The sequence below is a fragment of the Fukomys damarensis genome, unplaced genomic scaffold, assembly GCF_012274545.1.
Source record: "Fukomys damarensis isolate Sample0158 unplaced genomic scaffold, DMR_v1.0_HiC HiC_scaffold_25, whole genome shotgun sequence".
Classification (NCBI taxonomy): Eukaryota; Metazoa; Chordata; class Mammalia; order Rodentia; family Bathyergidae; genus Fukomys; species Fukomys damarensis.
In genome coordinates this window covers 805,858-820,037 of record NW_022900937.1, presented here as the reverse complement: position 1 = coordinate 820,037, position 14,180 = coordinate 805,858, and the positions used below count along the sequence as shown (strand labels likewise).

The following is a 14,180-nucleotide window of genomic DNA, read 5'->3' as shown; positions in this document are numbered from 1 at the left end:
AAAAAAAAAAAAAAAAAAAAAAAGTCAAGATTCAAAAGGAGCTGGATGTTGACTCATCATGGGAAGGATAAGAAGTTTTTCAGTTCCAATGAAACGCTCAGGTCGATATAAAGATTGGTTCTCTAAAATGCTGACTACAAGTCAGCTCAGAACTCAGTGAAACCTAAAACCCAAGGAACGGGGTACTTCTGAATGAGGAAAGCAGAAAACAGTTGCATTTCACAAACCTCTCCCTAGTAGCTAAAAGAACAACAAAAATACTAAATAGCAAAGAAAAAAAATCTAGCCATTCTGCAACAAAGAAATGTTTGTAACTAACCAAAGGCCCATGACGGGGAATGAAGACTCAGCCAGGGGAGAGACCCAGCACAGAGGGGCTGCACACCTCGCCAGAGCCCCGGGCCAGCGGCTCCCGAGGAAGCCAGGCCCAGGTGGGCGGGCCTCTGAGCGGGAGTGAGAGCTAGTACTACACAGGATGCGGCCGGCGGCAGGGACGCCACCTCCAGCCACGAGCCCCAGCACAGTGTGCCCGCTGCACCCAGTCACCCAGCTCTGTGCCAGCCTCACCTCAGACCACAGGCACTGGAAAACAGCTCAGGAGGTAGAGCTGGAAGAGCTTGCTGCACTCTTCGGAAGCTAAGGGTTGGCAACACAGTTACTGAGTCCAGGCAGGGAGAAAGAAAAATTATAAGGGAGAAATAATCTGGCCCTAAACGTCACAGCAGTGCATGCTAGAAAATGGCTGTGACCTGAGAATGGACCCCCAGCCAAGGAGCCTCTTACAGTTAAAGGCAGCAGGTGCTTTCAAACATTTAAAAAAAACAGATGATAGGGCCGAGATCTAGCTCAGTGGTGCTGCTGCCTGTCTCACAAGTGCAAGGTGCTGAGTTCAATTCCCAGTACCAAAAGAAAAAAAAGACAGATGATAAAGTCCGATGCTCTTGGAAAAGGGAGAAGCCAAATACTGAATCTACTTAAATACACAACTGGCTCTCAATGTCCGAGTTACTACTATAGAAAAAAGATAAATGCTGTACACTCAGAATATAAAAATAACAATGTAATAACAAAGTGAGAACTTTGGGGGGATGTAGGAAAGAATCATAAAACATTAGTATTTGTACCTCTAAAAATAGAGAAATCAACCTATTCGATCTAAAATCTCTTGTTAGATACATCACTAGGAAATAATATCTCTTCTGGGTGAAGAAATATTTACTCATTTAACAATTCATTTCACATGGGTTTTCCTTCCTCTTTTAAGAAAACACAAAAGAAAAAAGAAAAAGAGAACTGGAGATCTGCAAAAGAATAAAATTGGGCTCTGACCCTACAGCATATACAAAAGTTAACTCAAAATAGATCAAATACCTAAACTGAAGAGCTAAAATTACAAAACTCTTGAAAACACCGGGAAAAATGTTTTGGCAACACCAAAAGCATAAGCAACACACACCTAAAAGTATGTATTAAAAGGACTTCAACAGTATCAAGAACTTCAGTGCACCCAGGGATATTACCAGAAACTAAAGGAGCTCGGGGGTAGAGTGCTTATTTTGCATGCACAGGATGCTGGGTTCAATCCCAGCACTGCCAAAAACAAGACAAAAGTGAGAAGACAAGCCACGGAATGAAAATAACATTTTTCAAATTTTACATCTGATAAAGAATTAATATCCAGAATATAGAAAGAGCTGGGCGTGGTGGCACACACCTGTAATCCTAGCACTCGGGAGTCTGAGGCAAGAGAATCATTGTGAGTTCGAGACCAGCCTGGGCTACACAGTGCGTTCCAGGTCAGGCTCAACTACATAGTAAGACCCTGTCTCAAAAAACAAACAAACAGAATATAGAAAGGACTCCTACACATCAACAACAAAAATGAAGCCAAGTGAAAAACAGGCAAAGGCTTGAATAGCATTTCTTCCAAGAAGATATGCAAATTGCCAGTAAGCATGCCATGTTCCACACCATCATTGGCTAGGGAGATGTGATAACACACACTCATTCGGGTTGCCACTACAAAGGTAAAAATAAAAGGGCCACAGACTTTGCTCAGTGGCATCACGCCTGCCTTACAAGCGCAAAGTCGAGTTTGATCCCCAGTACCAAAAATAAATAAAAATAAAGCAGAATATGACAAGAGAAAGCAGAACCTTCATGCATTACTTTTGGGAATGTAAATGGTGTGGCTGCTACCGAAGACTGGCCCTTCCTCAGAAGGTTAAACAGAATTATTGTGTGACCCAGGAATTATACTTCGGAGTCTATGGTCAAGAACTAAAAGTGGGAAAAAAACCTAAACAAAAAAACTAAAAGCAGGGATTCAAATGGGTATTTGTGCTGGGGATTTAGCTCAGTGGTGCCGCCGCATGACTTACAAGCGCAAGATCCTGAGAGTTCAATCCCTGGTACCCCCAAAAACAAAAACAAAAACGAACAGGTATTTGTCTACCAGTGTTTAGAACAGCATTATTCACAAAAGCCAAAAGGTAAAAATAATCCAAACACACACACACACATAGTCTAGCCTTAAGGAGTGATATTCTGACACATGCTACAACATGGATGAACTCTGAAAACATGCTGATTAAATAAGCCAGACACTAAATAACACATATCGTTAGTTACATTTATACAAGGAACCTAGAATAGGCAAATTCATAGAGACAAATAGTAGACCAAAGGTATCAGAGTCAGGAAGGAAGAATGGGGAATGACTTTAATTAGTACAAGGCTTCTGTTTAGAATAATTAAAAGCTGTGGAAATAGATGGGTGATACTTGTACAACCTTGCAGATGTTCTTTAGGAAAAAGTAAGTAGTACAGTACAGATCTCAAATGGTGAATCTCAGAGTGATGTGCTAAGTAAAATAATCCAGACACATATTGTATGGCTGCATCAATATGAAAATCCACAGGCAGAATGCAGACTGGGGTTGTTGGGGGCCAGAGAGAAGAGGACAGGGAATAACTGCTAAGTGCAAAGGTTAATTTTGGGGGAACGAGACCAAGACAGTGGTTGCACAGCATTGTGAATGTACTAAATGCCACTGAACTGTCCACTTCAGATAACTATATTATTCGAATCTCATATTTTAAAATACATTAATAATTCATTTTAAATGTCTAATACATTAATAACTCATTTAAAATGTCTAGCTCTGCACAGCTGACAGAAGCATCACAAGTTTCCTGGCTTTTAAAACAAAAGCAACATACTCCCTACCTGTTCCTGAAGCACTGGGGAAAAATTCTTTTCATAAAGCCCTGCTAAAACTGTAGGATTCTACTTATCTTTAAGATGAGTACTGTCTAAACAAATCCAACTGTTAAGTGCTTAAGAACAAAGATTAAGTTTTCTGATATTCTCTCCCTACCACCCACACAGTATGTAATCCACAAATGATGATACCCTTGTAGGAACTCAGCAGTGCGTACCATTAAGCAAAGCCGATCAAAAAGGGTCTGTTCCAATCCATTTTCATGAGCTGCCTCAGAACCCTGGATTGTAGGAGGCAGCTGTTTAGGGTCTCCAACAAGAATCAGCTTCTCACACTCAAACCTAAAAACAAAACTTCAAAACTTAAGCTAAGGAACGAAAAAGGGACATGTTGATATCATTTATTGCTCTTTGCAAAATGTACTCCAAGACTTCAAATCCCATGAAGTGTCCCAAAAACAAACAAGGTTGGATAGTGCCGATGAAAATCTTTCGTGTAATTTTTTTTCCATAAGAAACCCATTCACTATCACCTGCCTCTGCAAGGAATTAGGATTTCACAGAGCAGATGTAGGAAACATTTATTTTTAAGATTCATAAAGTCTTTAGGGGAAGTTTCTAAATTCATTTGGCTTAAACTCTTGTTTTAAAGCTGGGGTAAATTAGGTTCTCAGGGGACTGTCTGTCTTTCTAAACACAAGTAAGACATAGTGGGGGGGGAGTCCAAATGTTGTAGACAGACCTACATCCAAACCTCAACTCTACTATAAGCTGCGGCCACAGCGAGTCCTGTTGTCCCTCCATGCCTGTGTTCTTAGCAGTGACCTGGACAAAATGGCCCGGCACCAGCAGGTGTGAAAAGATGAAGTGTGTGATATGTTTTGGACACGGCAGGGGCTATATGGCTCCCTCAGCTCCACCCAGGGCCACACACTCCCCCGGGCTCCTGGGAGCAGCGACCAGTTCAACCTGCCTCACCCAGGACTGTCCCACACCCCCGATCCTGACAGACTGGACCCTGCTCCCTCATTAACCCGGGCTGCGCAAGGCCTTTGCCTCCCACTCTGGGGGTCTTCGCACTGCCCAGGAGACTTCGCGATGGGTGGCGCTGGGCCGGAAGCCAGGCCCCCGCTGCTCACACCTCCACTCCCCAGGGGTGCTCGAGGGCACCAGGCTTCTGTTATCGGGGATGCTTAGAAGATCCACAGTTTTCTAAAGTTAGGAGACAAATTTAATTTCCAACTTGTTTTCTTTATATATTTTATATTCTTTCATAATCTAAAAACATTTTCAGAACCTGAACGTTCAGACTGCATCAAAGTAAGGGAACTGAAGAATAGAATCATTGGAGCGAGGTCTCAAACTATGACTCAGGAGGAGGCTTTTTGCTAGCTGAGGAATCTTCGCATCCCAGCTCTAGGGCTCTCTCGGAGTTAAAGATTACGTGATTTAAAGGTCGAAACTGTAACCTAACAGAATTCTCATGCATTTCCTTCAAAAAGCATCCCTCTCTATTACTATCAAAATATCAGTTTCAGCACTTGACTTGCGAAGACCTCTGACCAGTGTGAAAAGGCACGGAGCAGGCAGGCTTGAGGCGACGCTCTGCCAACACCTACCGAGCGATGGGGAGCAGCGAGGTGGGCTCAGTCATCTGGCTGCACTCGTCCAGCACGACCACCGGGAACGTCAGGCCGTTCATGCAGGGCAGCCAGCAGGCGGCACACGTCACGCCCACCACGCGGACCTGCGGGACAGGAGACGGGCCACGTGGGCGCCCAGGCGGACCTCACACGCTGGAACGCGGAGACGCTTGGTCTCTGCCCTCCGCTGCCACCATTCCCACACACAGGCCGGAAACCCTAGAACACACGCTACGTGAAGCTCACGAGTGAGAACTGATACAAGGCACGTTTGGATACTCGGACGGCAAGTATTACAGTGATCAGGGAGCCGCAGTGACGACACAGATCGCTGCCATACGCACGGCGGGAAGGGAGGACATGGGAAGGTGTCCTGTGCTTACATCCTCACGCACACGAGTTTTAGGGTTTATGCAAGAAGGGAAAGGTGGCTAATTCCAAGGAACATAAGTTAGAAATACACCTGACCCTTTAATATGTTTGAATCTTGAAAGTTTTAAATATTACAATAGAATGCCATTTTATTTTGGTACCGGGGATCTAACTCAGGACCTTATGCGGTGGAACCACTGAGCTAAATCCCTGGCCCTTGCTTTGTTTTTTGTTTTTTGTGTTTTTGTATGTGCGGTGCTGGGTGAAGCTTGGGCCAGTGCTCTGCCCCTGAGCCACAGCCCCACACTATGAAGTTTTTAGTGGGTGCAGTCCTGGTCTGGAGCCTTCTGGCTGTGCACACGCACACACATCTGGTGTGTAAGTACATGTGTACACACTCATGGAACGTGCATTCCCTTCTATTAATCTGAATGTAGTTATACTTCCTGTTAGCAAGGGCAATCCATAGAAACTGACCATCTCTTTATCAGATGTGTTAGACAAAAATATGCTTGGCAGGTTAAACATTGTCTCTAGATCCTATGAAACAAGAAAGTACTCTAAATACTTTGTTTTCTTACTAATACACATAACATTCATCACACATAACATCTTTATCAATTAGGTTGTCCTGCATTCATTAAAAACAAAATAAAAAATCCTACAGCCACATTCATGTTAGAAATTCCAAGTATTTAAACATTCAGTTCTTCAAAAGTATTCCAACCTTGTAGCTTACACATTGCTGATGGTACCACTCTGAAATATTGTGTGTTATCTAATTTCTGGCAATTACATCCAATGAAAACAACCTTAGAAAGAGCTGAAATCTATAAATCAAAAAGCATTTTTTACAATGAAATACCTTAATATAAAACCTAAAGAACTAAATTTCTTCTTTAAAGAATTATACCACTTTCACTTTTTAAAATTTATAAATTTATTTTTACCAGGAGAAGACTTTGTTTCTGACCTGGGAGAAGTAAGTACTTAACCATGCAGCATTTTTAAGTCAGCTTTTTTTTTTTTTACATTCAGCTTTATTGTAAAACTGTCAGGTCTGATTGCTTGAGTGGACTGGGAATTTTGTTTTTCTAACATTCTTACAAACTTCTGCTTTTATTTATTGGGGATGGATATAATATATACATATATTAAACATGCGTTAACTATTTTTAATAAATTTTGTTTTATCCCATCCCCTCTCAAGTCCCCTCCCCTTCCTGTGTAGAAAAGCTTTGCTTCCATTCTTTTCTTCTGTTTTCCCTTTTTCTCTTGTTGCTCCCTTCCTTTCTCCCTTCCTCCTTCCTTCCCATCTGAACGTTTTCTGCCCATTTCCCAATTCCAAACATGGACTGGGAACTTGTCAGCAAAAAGCTTTAAAAACACATTTTCACTGAAATAGTTTTCATTTGTGAATGGGTAATAAGTCAGCAATAGATTATTAAGAGTGGGTTTCACTTCGAGACTTGTGAAGAACCTTTCTTACACTGCATCGTTTCTTGCATACCGTTACTGTGTCGGTAAGTACTTCGCACACATGGCTCATTTGTACTCACCAAGCACAGCCAATCCAAGCTCCTCTGGAGAAGGCGGGACAGAGTTCTCTACAATTCAGATTTCAGAAATCAGTCTAAGCCCTCCAAGGACTTCCAGAACCAGAACCTGCTGTATATTGATTATTCCTAATTCCCTCATTCCTATGAGATTATTTCTGCACATTTGTGCGTTTTGCCTGTGATTTTGTAGTGATGCAGGGTAAGTGTGACTGGGCATGGCTGTATGAGCTGAAATAGCAAACAGAAGGTAGTGCAGATGACAGAACCCGAGATTTCAATCTTGTGATCTGGCCTGTATTTGTGTACTTCTGCCATCTGTCAGAGGAAGATCACCATGCACAGGCAATTCTTCTAAGAGACACGACCTTAACCTAAATCTGAGCTGCAGTTGATCTGTGGAGTCACAGTAGTTGTCTCATTTAAAGTACTGAGATTTCATCCATTACACAGCATTATTTCAGCAATTGCTGACCAATACAGGATCTCAAGCAGGCTGGCTTCCCCAAGTCTCTCTCTGTATCAGGAATTGAACTCAGGACCTTGTGCTTACCATGCAAGTGAGGCACTGCTGAGCTACATCCCAGGCCCTCCCCGAGTATCTTGCCAAGCATTCCCAGTTTCCATACAATACAAAAAGACAACAACTGTTGTTCTTCATTCTCTCCTTTAGTGCAAGAGCAACCTGTGAGATTCTCTCTCCTCCTAGCTGATGCCCAGTCTGGCTGGATGAGCAGACCAAGGGGTGACATGCTCCGTAACCCTGTGTGACCAGCCTGGCACCAAGTGTCTGTGCCCCGGATTCCTGCACACAGACAGCCTGGAGTCTGCTTTCTGGGAAAGCGTCAAAGACAAATTCCACTTTGGTAATATGCCCAAGACCAGGACTTCTCTATTTTTCCTACAGCTTGCCAGAAATCTCTAAGGTCCTCCCTTCCTTTCACACCTATAAAGAGATATGCAAATTGGGAGGAGGAGAAAGAGTGACCCAGGCACGGTGCACAAGAATACTGGGCAGCAACCGCAACACACACTGGGAAGACGCCGTCCACACAGGCACCTCGCTTTCTAGGCTCACGAGAGTTTGCTTTATTAAAGAAAGTACTGCTCCACTGAGCAAAGTGAGGAGGACCCGAGTAACACAATCAGGACAGCAAGCGCGGCCAGCGCCTCACCTCCCTCAGCAGGGTCCTGGTGGTGCCCAGCTTGTGCTGCTCTATGCTCCTCCTCACACACACTCTCTCTGCAGGAGTCAGGTCCTCTTTCATGAGTGCCTGGAGCTCCTTTAGCTGCTCGTTTTCATTCTCTGAGCCAGCATGCAGGCTAGAGGAAAAAGAGAGAGAATTATGTAAAAGAGTAGTCCTCTACTCTATTTTGTTCTCCATGAATCACAAAAGAGCAAAATACAGATTCCACTGCTTTTTTCCAGTACTAGGGATCAAACTCAGGACCCTGAGTTTGCGAGGCAGGTCTTTATCTTTTTTTTAATGGTAGTGAAGTTTACTGGAAAAAGTAAAAGTGAAGAGTGAGCTTAGGCCAAGAAAAAGAAGAGAAAAGCACACCCTGGAGGACACAGGGTGGGCTGTCCCGAGGAAAGTCACCGCGGTCTGTAGATTCCATTCTCTAAGTCAAATTTTCTAAGACAAGGCATCCTCCTCTTATTCACTAGACTTAAGGGAGGAGCTATACAAAACTTCCTCAAATTTGAGAATTTGGCAGTCTTACCTATAAGGCAAAATTGGCTTGGCGATCTTCCTAATGCTCCCAACCCTGACAAATTTTTCAAATCCAAGACTGAGAAGCCTTTAGAAATCAAGACAAAACAGATCCTGATTATTTATCAAATAGCTTCTTATAATATTTATTAACATTAATTTTATATAGCAGTACATTTTAGAGTTACATAACTCAACATTCAAGTTTTACACTCAAAGTAAATGCATTGTAGTTGCAAGATCTTGTTTATATAACACACTTTACAGAGTTTTTTTAAAATAATTTTTGGTAAAATGTACATATATTTATCCATGGGGATGTAGTTTAGGAGTACAGCATTCACTTAATATACGTGAAGCCATGGGTTAGATCTGCAAAAACCAAACCAAACCAAAATAAATCCCCATTTCTTCTTCCATTTCTCCTCAAGAAAAGTGTACTGTCCTGACCACTGCAGCAGGAAGCACTGTGCTCAGATGTACACAAAAGTGGTCCTTTAGTGGACAGAAGGGACTGAGTCCAGCCTCCTTGCACTTGAGATGTCTCTGCTAATCACAGAAGACAGAGGTCCTTTTCAGAGATTTAAACATCAAGGAACTTTTCAAAAATGTTTCCAACTGGGCCATGGATGTAGCTCAGCGGTACCATGCCTGCCCCAAAAGTACATGATCCTGAGTTCGATCCCCAGTACCAAAAAAAAAAAGTTTCCAATTGCTTCTTAGTAGTCAGGACTTACCTACCATCTCCCTTCTGGATTTATGTTTGGTCTGGTCTGGTTTGGTTTGATTTGGTTTGGTTTTTTGAGGCAAGGTCTCACTTTGTAATTCAGGCTGGCCTTGAACTCACTGTGTAGCCCAGGCTGGCCTTGAGCTCATGGTGATCCTGTTGCCTCAACTTGTCAAGTGCTGGCATTACAGGCATGGTCCACTAAGCCCAGTTTAACTTCTGGATTTTTGTTTTCTAAGCGTCTACTATTATATCTTCACTTCAGGATAAGCAATTCCATGTTCTTTTCTGGTCAGTCCCCAGGCAACTCCTTGTTGTCCTGGATCAAAAAGCAGTCCTCAGCCACTCTTCCAAGTTTCCCCTAAGAGTACATACACCATGTCAGAGCCTTTTGGGAGGGCAGCTGTGTAGGATATGTTAAGAAGCTTAAAGATGTCCTGATGTGCCAGGCGTGGTGGCGCATACCTGTAATCCCAGCACTTGGGAGGCTGAGGCAGGAAGATCGCTGTGAGTTCGAGACCAGCCTAGGCTACATAGTGAGTTCAGGTCAGTCTCAATTACATAGTGAGACCCTGTCTCAAAACAACAACAACAACAAAAAAGATGTCCTGATATTCTATTCTTGGATTAGGACTTTTTCCTAAAGGAAATCAGGGATAGGAATAAAGACTTATATTTAAGGACCTTTTTCACAATATAATTTAAAATAGTAAAAACTTGGAAAGAACTTACTCATCAAAAATCTACTAATTAAAATATGGTACAATCACTGACTATAATAGAATTACAAAAATTATATTTTCTCTTTTTTTGCGAGAGTCTCATTTGTAGCTCAGGCTGGCATTGAATTCACTTCGTAGCCTAGACTAGCCTTAAACTCACAGTGATCCTCCTGCCTCAGCCTCCCCATTGCTGGGATTATAGACATGCGCCACCACACCCAGCTGAAAATTATGTTTTCTAAGATCTAATACCATAGAGAAATCATTTTTAAGTTAAAAAAAAAAAAAAGCAAGACAGAAAATATTATATATTACTAAATTCCAAATTTAGAAGCAAAATGTAAAAGCTGCATGTATCCTACATAGGCATTAATTTAAGTGAGTATAAAAGTCAATTTTTAAGAAGCCTAGACTTTTAAATTACAGAATATTTCTCCTCATAAAAGTGTCAGCTGGGTATATGGTATATACCAATAACCCAAGAACTCTGGGAGGCTGAGGCAGGAGAATAGCAAGTTTGAGCCCCAACTGAGTAACTTAGCAAGTCCCTGTCTCAACATAAAAAATAAAAGAAATACAAACAGGCAAGAGATGCAGCTCAATAAAAAGGCCCTCAGTTCAATGTCCAATACCACAAACAAAATAGTAATAACAGAAAGCTTAGATTCAGCTATGTCAGAATTTAGATAATTAAACACTGAAATGTTGGTAAAACAGGGCTGGGGATTTAGCTCAGCAGCAGTGACTGCCTGGCAAGCACAAGGTCCTGAGTTTAATCCCCAGGATCAAAAAGAGATAAATAATATTGGTAAAACTTTTTTTTGTATTTTTCATAAAATCTTATATAATCACAAATTATTATTATTGTTTTGTTGTTGTTTGGTACCAGGGATCAAACTCAGGACTCTGCACTTGCAAAGCAAGTGGTGGAACCACTGAGCTAAATCTCCAGCCCTATAATCACAAATTATAATCTCTTGCCTTCTTTGGAGTCCGCTTACTGAAACTAGAAATATAATTTACAGAGATTGCTCTGTTCTGGTTTTTTTGTTGGTTTTTTTCATTTTATATTTTATGCTTTTATATATATATATTGTTTTGTTTTGGAAGCAAAACTTTTATTGGTACATTTTAGATATACACAATGGTAACATTCATCACAGGGAATTTGCTCCTATACTGGATGTTCTCTGTGCCTTCACACAGGCAGATGGCCAAGACGCTGTCCTCCAACTGTGGTTCTGGGATTTAATTTTAGATTCTTCTAAGACAGTAGATCCCAAACTCAGGGGTCAGAGACAAAGTTGTCCAGGCTGGGCTTGCACTTGTGATCTTCCTGTCTCAGCCTCCCAAGAGCTGGGATTATAGACAGCAGCCATACCTGGCTCAGAGCCAGTGCTTTTAATAGCAAGCAGGGGGCAGGCCTGCCTGTCACCTGGGAGAGAGGAGCCACCCAGCAGCCAGCCCTGCGTGCTGCAGAGGCAGCAGCACCGAGAAGCGCCCTGAGTCATGTGGGAGCCTCCCAGCACCTCAGCCCCAGGATCGGGATCGGGATCGAGGCTGGACCGCAGTTATCGCCTGAGCATCCCACGTGAGTGCCAAACCATCAGGCTCAGCACATCCGAGCAGCAAGCAGCCTGTCACCACTTCCTGTCAGAAGCCAGCTCACAGGACCTGCAGGGATGGGGCCGTGACCGCCCCTCCCGACAGCCGCCAGTACCCCCATCACACCTACCCCAGAAGCACCCTGTCCACAGCGACGTTGGTGGAGGAGGAGATGAGAAGTTTCCACGGCTGTACATTTCCTACGGCAGCAGTGTCGCTCTGCTCAAACAGGCGTACGAAGAGCAAGACCACCACCGCTAGCAAATAGCTCTTGCCCGCGCCAAAAACACCTGATTATTTAAGAAGAAAGGGGAAAGAATCAAGACACTGACTCAAAATATTTCTGAAATACTGGAAGTTTTTCCTCCATCTATGCCACACCCTCCTTCATTCAGTTAATGACTGTATTAAAAAGCCCCGAGTGCCCACTACTTGGTCAGCACAGGAACAGAGGAACACTCAAAAAGCACTTCTCCCCTGAACGAGACCACAGTCACCTAACAGGCTACACAGATGAAGGGGTAAGGATGAAAGCATATGGTAAGAAACACTGTTACGGGACCACAGATGGAAAACATCCATCTCTGCTTTGGTAGTCATGGGACTGCTGCCTAAAAGTGAGAGGTAGCAGAATATCTTTTAGAATAAGATATCCAGGGCCAGGCATGTTAGCACATGCTTATAATCCCAGCACTCTGGAGGCTGAGGCAGGAGGATCACCATGAGCTCTGTTTCAGTTACTTTTCTCATGCTGAGACAAAATACCTGACATTTAAAATTGAAGGAGGAAGCTGGGCACGGTGGCGTATGCCTGTAATCCCAGCACTCAGGAGGCTGAGGCAGGAAGATCCCTGTGAGTTCAAGGCCAGCCTAGGCTACATAGTGAGTTCCAGATCAGTCTCAACTACATAGTGAGACCCTGTCTCAAAACAAACAAACAAACAAAATAAAAACAAAACAAAAAAACAAAGTTAAAGGAAGAAAAGTTTATTTAGCTCACAGTTCCTAGAGGTTTCAGTTATAGTTTGCCGGCTCCAAGGCAGGGTGGTGTGGCAGAGGGGCGTCGCAGAGCAGGCAGGCAGAAGGCAGCAAGCGGAAGGAAACAACCTTTCTGTCCCTTAAATTCTATCTGGGCTACCTGTCCTCAGGGTAGGCAACTCACAGCCACCCTTCCCATTACCCACACGCAGAACTATGCTAAACTGATGGGTGGACTAATTCAGTAATCACACCTCTTTGATGCCAGCATCACACTCAGGATGCAGCCACCTCTGAAAAGCCCCAGCTCTGACCACATGAGGCGTTGGGGGGCATCCAGACACAGCCATAGCAAGTTCAAAGGCAGCCTGGGCTACATAGTGAGTTCAAGGCCAGCATGAACTACAAAGCAAGACCGTCTCAAAATGAACACATACAAATGCAAAAAACAGGTTAGAGAACTTATTGATGATTTTACGAACCAGGACTGATTTATCAGATTGCATTTTAGCAAAACTAGCTGGGTCACAATATGCAGAAAGGTAACACTAAAGGCAGCTCCACTGCTGTGAGATAATCATAAAAATTCTGAAATAATGAATGCAGACTTCCTAGGGCCTCCCAGGTGCCAGACCTCGATCTACGCATCTGACCCAGGCCGAGTCCTTTAATCTCCGAGCCTACGCGGTCATCGTCCTCATTCCACAGCTTGGGACACAGAAACTGAGACAAGTAACCTGCCGGGACCACGCAGCTAGGCAGCGGTGCCGCCAGGACACAGGCAGGGCTCCAGAGCTGACCGTCACCTGCCGAGCCACGGGGGGCGCACGGGAGTCGGCAAGGGGGGCCCCACTCCGTGACTGCCGGGACGGGGCTGACGCGGGAAAGACGATCCGCAGGGATGCCGGGTGTCCATCTCGGCCAGCAAGGCAGACGTGACGCAGCACACGGAGTCGAGTCAGCGTTAGGGTACAGACCTGTCAGAGGCAGTGAGCGGCAGAGGAGGGCGGATTTGGATACGCATTACTCTAACCAGAGGAAATGGAGGTCTTCCCCTGGCCCAAAGGGAAAAGGCAGAAACAGGGCCAAAACCGTGTACCTTGGAAAAGGTATACAGGCCATTGAAAAAGTTTGTTACTAACTTCATGTTGGGGGGCAGCATCTTCCTCCGTAGTTCAGGATAGCCCGGAGGGCTCGCCCAGCATCCTCCTGCCTCAGCCTCCCAGTGCAGTGATTACAGGCAAGCACCTAGCTAATTTCCTGATCAGTTTCAGAGAAGACAGGGCAAGAGCAGGAGCAGTTTATGTGAACAAAACGATCTCGAACAGCTGCTTGTGAAGAATGAAAGAGCGCTGATACAGAGTAATAAGGCTCGGCTGCTCAGGCAAGGCCCCGCACACAGCACCTCTGCACATCTGGCCAAAGCTGGACGCTCGCAGCACCGGGCACGGTGCACTGCCTTCCAGCGGGTACCCTGCTGCAGATTCTGGGTCAGGTCTGCACACCCTGGGGCGGCTCCGGAATGCACCACCCAGGAATGACCACGTGTCCCGGCAGGGGTCCCCCGTGCTTCTCACCGCGGATCACGGTGACCGGTGGGGCGCGTGGCTCCTCGGCCGCCAGCATCCGCACCGTCCGC

At 44.3% G+C, this 14,180-nt stretch overlaps 1 protein-coding gene across 1 annotated transcript in view; it reads right to left on the bottom strand.

Annotated features, from left to right (window-relative positions):
- Zgrf1 (zinc finger GRF-type containing 1) overlaps positions 1 to 14,180 on the bottom strand; it is a 59,399-nt gene that overhangs the window by 3,916 nt on the left and 41,303 nt on the right. The window contains exons 18-23 of the mRNA XM_033755988.1: positions 14,119 to 14,179; positions 11,694 to 11,853; positions 8,520 to 8,597; positions 7,970 to 8,117; positions 4,843 to 4,970; positions 3,442 to 3,565 (exon numbers count right to left, since the gene is read on the bottom strand). Of these exons, the coding sequence (XP_033611879.1) occupies positions 3,442 to 3,565; positions 4,843 to 4,970; positions 7,970 to 8,117; positions 8,520 to 8,597; positions 11,694 to 11,853; positions 14,119 to 14,179 (699 nt within the window). The remainder of the gene's footprint in view (positions 1 to 3,441; positions 3,566 to 4,842; positions 4,971 to 7,969; positions 8,118 to 8,519; positions 8,598 to 11,693; positions 11,854 to 14,118; position 14,180) is intronic.